Below are 5981 nucleotides of genomic sequence, written 5' to 3'. Positions count from 1 at the left end.
TTGACATTTAGGGAATGTATAAAATATGCTAGGTGCCTTTTCCATGCTCTAGAGATTTAGAGATAAATAAGAGTGTGATCTGTCTTCATGTATCTATCAAGCTATTGGAAGAGACATACATGAAAACAGACAATTACAAGACAGTGTGATAAGTCATCCATGCTAAGGTCCTGTGGGGACATGAAGGGAGAGTTTCTGTGAGGCTAGAAGATGTGTGATGGTAGGAGGAGACCAGTCACAGAAACGTGGTGCTTGAGTCCAGTAAATTATTTACTAAGAAAGAATACCTAGTTATAATTCTTCCTTTAATGGTAACCAAAGTATTTCCCTGAGTTCTGTGAATCATTAAGAAGTTATGAAACCTCATGAGGAGGCCATGAGAAGCCCCAGTAATATGTTTTCTACTACTGGTTGACATTTCAACCATTACCAGTATAGGGTTATTATGAATAAAACTGTTATTATAGTTTTTGCCTCTTTTGAAGGACATATTCACTTCTGTGGGTTATAAACAGAAGTAGAATTGCTTAATTATAAGATACATACATTTAGCTTTAGTGGCAACTGCCCAGACTTTTCCATATTGGTTGTACCAATTTATATGGTACATATGTAAAAGTGCCACAAGTCATGTAAAAGTGTCCTAGTCACTCTACCTTCTTTGTATCATAATACTCTTGGTATTTTAAAAATAATTGTGAGTTTTTAAACTTCCTAATGGTCGGCCTCCCTGATGGCGAAGGAGTTAAAAATCTCAGTGTTGTCAAGCTATCATCATCAGCATGAGTTTAATCCCTGGCCAGGGAGCTGACCCACATGGCACAGCAGACCTTTCCTGTTTTGTCCCTGTTCCCCTCAGCAGTGTCTTTCAGTGGATCTGCCTGTCCTGCTCTCCACTCTGTCTCTGGTAAATCCTCTCACTATCAACAACCCCAACCTCTGGCCTACACCCCAGTTCTTGTATGCATAAATAAATAAGATGAAATGTTTGGAAATAAAGCTTCCTAATGGATCTCCATTCTATTACATTTCCATAAAAATGTGAGCTCTGCTAGGATCTGCTTTCAGGGAGAGTTCCTGGATATCAAGAGGAAGTGCACCAACCTCAGGATGAGTCTGCCACCTCTGACATAGAGATAAGGGGCTAGGGGAGCCTTGAGACTCTCATTAAAGGAATTCTAGGCTCCTGTCAAGCCCTTTGGGTCATCCAGGGCATTGTGAGGCAAGATAGAACTGGAACTTCTGGTTCAAAAAAGGAAGCTGACCCACTTACATCCATTCAATGAGTGCATGTCTCTGAAGGGATTGGCCTAAGTAAGAGGGGGCTGCCTTTCTCCAAGTGGCATTAGGAGTTAGTGGCAGTGCTGATGGCAGAAGACCCTATCTCAACCTGGTCTTTGGTTCAGCTCGGAAAACAAATCCAAATCTCCTTGTAGGCAGAGCTTCAGATGGGCCAACAGAGCTCTTTGGAGGTATGAAGCCTGAAGCCTTGATGGGATCAACAGGTAACTGGGCACTACAGCCAGAGGTGCATAGGCGGTAAGCAAGGAGCATCCAGCTTCTTTGAAGGGTTTCTTTTCCTGAGGAAAGTGGAGACTGCAACTCAGATTTCTACGGAGTCTTCTGAAAATGGAGGCAAGGCTGATTCTGAAGAAAACCTCATGCCTGTGAGCAATGCCAGCCCTAACTGAACTGATAAGCCCAAGGCCACTCTTCCCCAATCTTACCTATGGAGACAAAACCAAGAAAGGCAGGTAGTGGCCTACCCGGTTTCGGTTCCCAGTTCAGGATTGCAGTGGAGACGGATTAAGAAACAGATAAATTACGGGTGTGAGGCCGATTTCATAAAAGCACGAAGACGTGTGACCGACAGGTCATGGAAATCTAAGGGGAGCTGTTGCAGGAGAGCGAGTCAGGCAGGGAGACAAGCACCGGAAGAAGACAGAAGGGAGAGCGGAGTCTCAGAGCGTCCCGGGGTGGGGAGAGGGCAGCGAGAGGGCTGGGAGCGGCCAGAGCTGGCAGTGCCGGGCAGCGCCCGGCTGGGCGAGTTCTCGGCTGAGAACCGCCCAGCTAGACTCCACCTGGGGGGTTGACAGGCAGGCGGTTCCGCCTCCTCCCACAGCGTCCCGCCCCCTGCGCCAGAGCTCCGCGTGGGATAGGTTCGGGAAACGAGACGCCTCGGGAGGGAGGCAACCAGTGACAGCAGCCGAGTAAAGGCCTGGACTGGATTTTCTCCCCCGAGCCGGGTGAGTTGTCCTCACTTCCGGATGCCTGAGGACTAGCGGGCGACCGTTCGAGGTCGGCAGCTGGAACCGAGATTTTCAGCCCCCACCTCGCCCACCTCGCCCGCCTTGTCCACGTCCAGCAGCCGCCGCACGACCGTTGGAAAGGGGCGGGCAGCCGCCAAGCAACAGCCGGGAGCTCCTTCCAATCCTAAGCCCCGCCCCCTAGTGCCCGCGGCGTCTCCTTGGCGACGCGCCGCCCAGTGCGCCCGCCTGAGGCTGACTGAGCTCGGGCGAAGGGGAGGGGGTGTTTTGGTTCCAGGCGCTCGCCGTCCTTCCCAGGCTCAGTCGTCGGAAAGCTGCTCGTTCCTGCTTCCCTTCCCCTCCCCTTTCCCTTTCCCGGCCCCAGTCCTCCCTCCCTCTTCCCTTCAGCTAGCCTTTCCTTCTACTATCGCAGCGGTTCCCGGCCGTTTTTCAGGCCGGGCGAACTAAGGCTCGCGTCCCCCGGGCCCAGTATATGACCTGCCGCCCAGCTACCCCTCGCTTCCCCCGCCCCATGTGGCTGCGGGGCCGCGGCGGAGCTGTTCGCTATGGCCCGCAAAGCAGTTAGCAGGAAGCGGAAAGCGCCTGCCTCGCCGGGAGCTGGGAGCGACGCTCAGGGCCCGCAGGTGAGGGCTGAGAGACCGCACCGGGATGAAGAGGCCAAGTAAAGCAGAAGGGCATGGGGTTTGCGGTCGGGGAACCGGAACCGAGGTCCAAGGTCTGTGGACAGAGGGCGAGCTGGAGGTGTCTGGCCTATAATAGGATCAGGACTGAACTCTCAGGAGTGCCCTGGAGAGCAGATAGGCCGCGGGAGTGAGGAACTAGAGGCCTTGAGCAAAGAATGGGGCATAAGGAGAAGCCAGAATCGTGGCTGTGGAGGAAGAGAAACTGAAGTCGGAAGAATTGGGAACAAAACCTAGGCCATACTGGGAGGGAGAGTGAAGACTGCCTTATGGGAAGTGGAGGTGAATGCGCCCCTCCTATAGGAAGGAGCTTCCCAGTGGATAATCAAACCCTCAGCTGGATCTTTTGGAACTTGCACCCCCTAAAAGATATAGCAGTTCTCAGGTGTCGTCCTTATATTGCTTTCATTGGAAGGGAAAACCTTGTCGGAAGCATAATCGGACTCTTGATTACCCGTGCCTCCTACTCGGTTGGTGTTTGATTTTTTTTCGAATTCTACAACTGCCTGGAGCGCGGCACCTGGTGATGGAGGGGCGGCCATTAATAGTGCATCCCTGAAAGACCTGGTACCATAGACTGCCTCCTTGGGCTACACCCTCCATGCTCCACCGGGAGTTCAGGCTGAGAGTGAGAGGGGGGCTGGGTAGAGATGCAGCCATTGTTGACTTGGTGATCACTGGACCCTTCAGTCCCCTTTCCCTATCAAGGATAGCTTTAGGATATCTGAGCCCTTCACTTCTAAAAGGCCACATAAACCTTTTGTCCTCCTTTCTGCTTCCTTCCCTTGTCTTTCGACCAGTGTTTCTCACGGTTTAACTGAACAGCATCTTTTTTTTTTTTATCAGTATTGGAAGAGTTAAACTGGACTTTCTGGATTGAGATGCCTATTGTGCTGTATTTCTGCTGTGTGTAAATCCTGTAGGATGATTTAACACAGTAGGATCTTTTGTTTTGAACTGAAGGTAGCCAAAGCCCTGATTTCAATATATTGTTTTCCAGTTTGGCTGGGATCACTCGCTTCACAAAAGGAAAAGACTCCCCCCAGTGAAGAGATCCTTAGTGTACTACCTGAAGAATCGAGAAATCAGGCTACAGAATGAAAGCAGCTACTCTAGAGTGTTGTATGGTTATACAGCACAGCAACTTCCCAGTCTCCTGAAGGAGAGAGAGTTTCACCTTGGGACCCTTAATAAAGTGTTTGCATCTCAGTGGCTGAATCATAGGCAGGTGGTGTGTGGCACAAAGTGTAATACGGTAAGTGTCTGGGGGGGTTGTGTGCTTTCTCCTAGGTCCTAGATCTATAATCTCTCTACATGCTCTTAGAACCTCTCACTGCTCCTTTCCCCAATCAGTTTCTTTTAAGACAAGACTGCCTTATTCTCATTTTTGTTCTCTCTTATCTGTTGATGACTTCTTTGACTTTTCCCCCCTACTTTTCCACTTCATTTCTTTTCTTATATATCTTTAGTAAAGTCTGTTTTATTTAGGCCTCTATAGGATATGCTGTGACATCTAGAGGTTGTTTTTCTTTTTTTCCTCATGCTTTTTAAGTCAGAGGGCTCAGGGAAAAGACTTAGGAAAGAAAGATGTTCACAGCTTCGTACAATATACAAGATAGGGAAACCTTAGTTGTTGTCTGCTAACCAAAGGGAATATAGGAGTATTTAAAATAACATTTAGCTGAAACTATGAATAAGGCAGACATTCTTTTCTTAGAGAATAGAATCTAAAGATGTATTTCTTATAAGAAAGGACAGGGAATGTGTGTCTTCAGGATATAGATGTTTACTTTTTGCAACATTGCCTCCTGAAAAGAAATCAAAAGAGAAAATTTTAAGTATGACTTGAGTAGATTAGAATGATTTAAAAGACAGTTACAATGAAGAAAAATGGAAGGGGAAAATTATCAGTAAGCTAGATAACCAGCACAAGATAACCAGCCTATAAAGGCATAAACAAAGTTGTCAATCCATGTCTGGCTGTTGTGGCTCTGGATAACAGATGGGTACAAGTAGTATGACATCAGAGAGAGGGCAAGTGATTGGTTTTGGAGGTGGGAAATGATTCTAAATGAAGAATGAAAAAAGATGGTGTATAGCCCAGCTACTCTCTTCATTTTCACCTTATACTTTGTGAATAGACTAGTAATGTCATAATGCCTAGGTAAATTTACCCTGTGTGGAAACATGTCTTATTTCAAAAGAAGGTTACTCTAGATCACAAAAGTCTTCAGTAGAAGATGGTTTGTTTAGAGATAGGCAGAGATTTTATATCTCTTGTTTAGAGATGTAAGTAGAGATTTTAATATGAGTTGTAAAGAAATACTGTAGAAACAGAAACCAAACTTTCACTTCCTCATCTGTTGAAACCATTCAGAACTAAGTAGTGGTCGCAAATCTCTGCAACTTCCTTTTTTGTGGTCTCTCAGGTCACCACTTGAGGTTTAAAAGAGCTGCCAACATTGTCACTCACAGTAGAAAAAGTGTCTTCCGGCCCCTCTGTGGCATAGTGGGTTGAAGCACAGTACTGTGAGGCTACCCACAGCTACTGCAGCTGCAGTTTGATCCCCCCCCCCCCCCCCCCCCCCCCCCCCCCGTGGCACAGCAGACCTCTCCTGTCTCACCCTCTGCTCCCCTCAGCAGTGTATTTAGTCAGTCTCCCCGCTTTCACTCTGGTGGGTCCTCTCACCCCCGCCCCACCTCCTGCCTGTACCCCACTTCTTGTGTGCATACATAAATCAATCTTTAAAAAAAAAAAAAGAAGAAAAAGTGTCTTCTGTTTGGAGGAATTTTTTCTACTCCCCACACATGCCATCATAGTGTTTTGCAAATATTTCTGGATTTAAAAGATTATAAACTGCTGAACTGAAAGCAGAATTAATCATCATTTCCTGCTTCTTGAATTTATTGACCCTACTTTGAAGGTGAGAATAATGTTAAGTAATAACTTAACCTGGGGCCCTCCCGGGTGTTGCAGTGGGTTGGAGAGCTGCACTGCAAAGCTAAGCCAAGCCATAGTGACTTCCATGAGAGT

General features: G+C 47.5%; 1 protein-coding gene across 1 annotated transcript in view; it reads left to right on the top strand.

The window, feature by feature from the left end:
* Positions 1-2527: 2527 nt before the first annotated feature.
* DCAF12 (DDB1 and CUL4 associated factor 12) overlaps positions 2528-5981 on the top strand; it is a 38679-nt gene continuing 35225 nt past the window's right edge. The window contains exons 1-2 of the mRNA XM_004677728.2: positions 2528-2890; positions 3948-4202. Coding sequence (XP_004677785.1) covers positions 2813-2890; positions 3948-4202 — 333 coding nt within the window. The 5' untranslated portion in view covers positions 2528-2812. The remainder of the gene's footprint in view (positions 2891-3947; positions 4203-5981) is intronic.

Source organism: Condylura cristata, unplaced genomic scaffold (assembly GCF_000260355.1).
Source record: "Condylura cristata isolate star-nosed mole 26May11 unplaced genomic scaffold, ConCri1.0 scaffold00006, whole genome shotgun sequence".
Classification (NCBI taxonomy): Eukaryota; Metazoa; Chordata; class Mammalia; order Eulipotyphla; family Talpidae; genus Condylura; species Condylura cristata.
The sequence above is the reverse complement of the archived record's forward strand: the minus strand, read 5'-3'. Positions and strand labels throughout refer to the sequence as shown.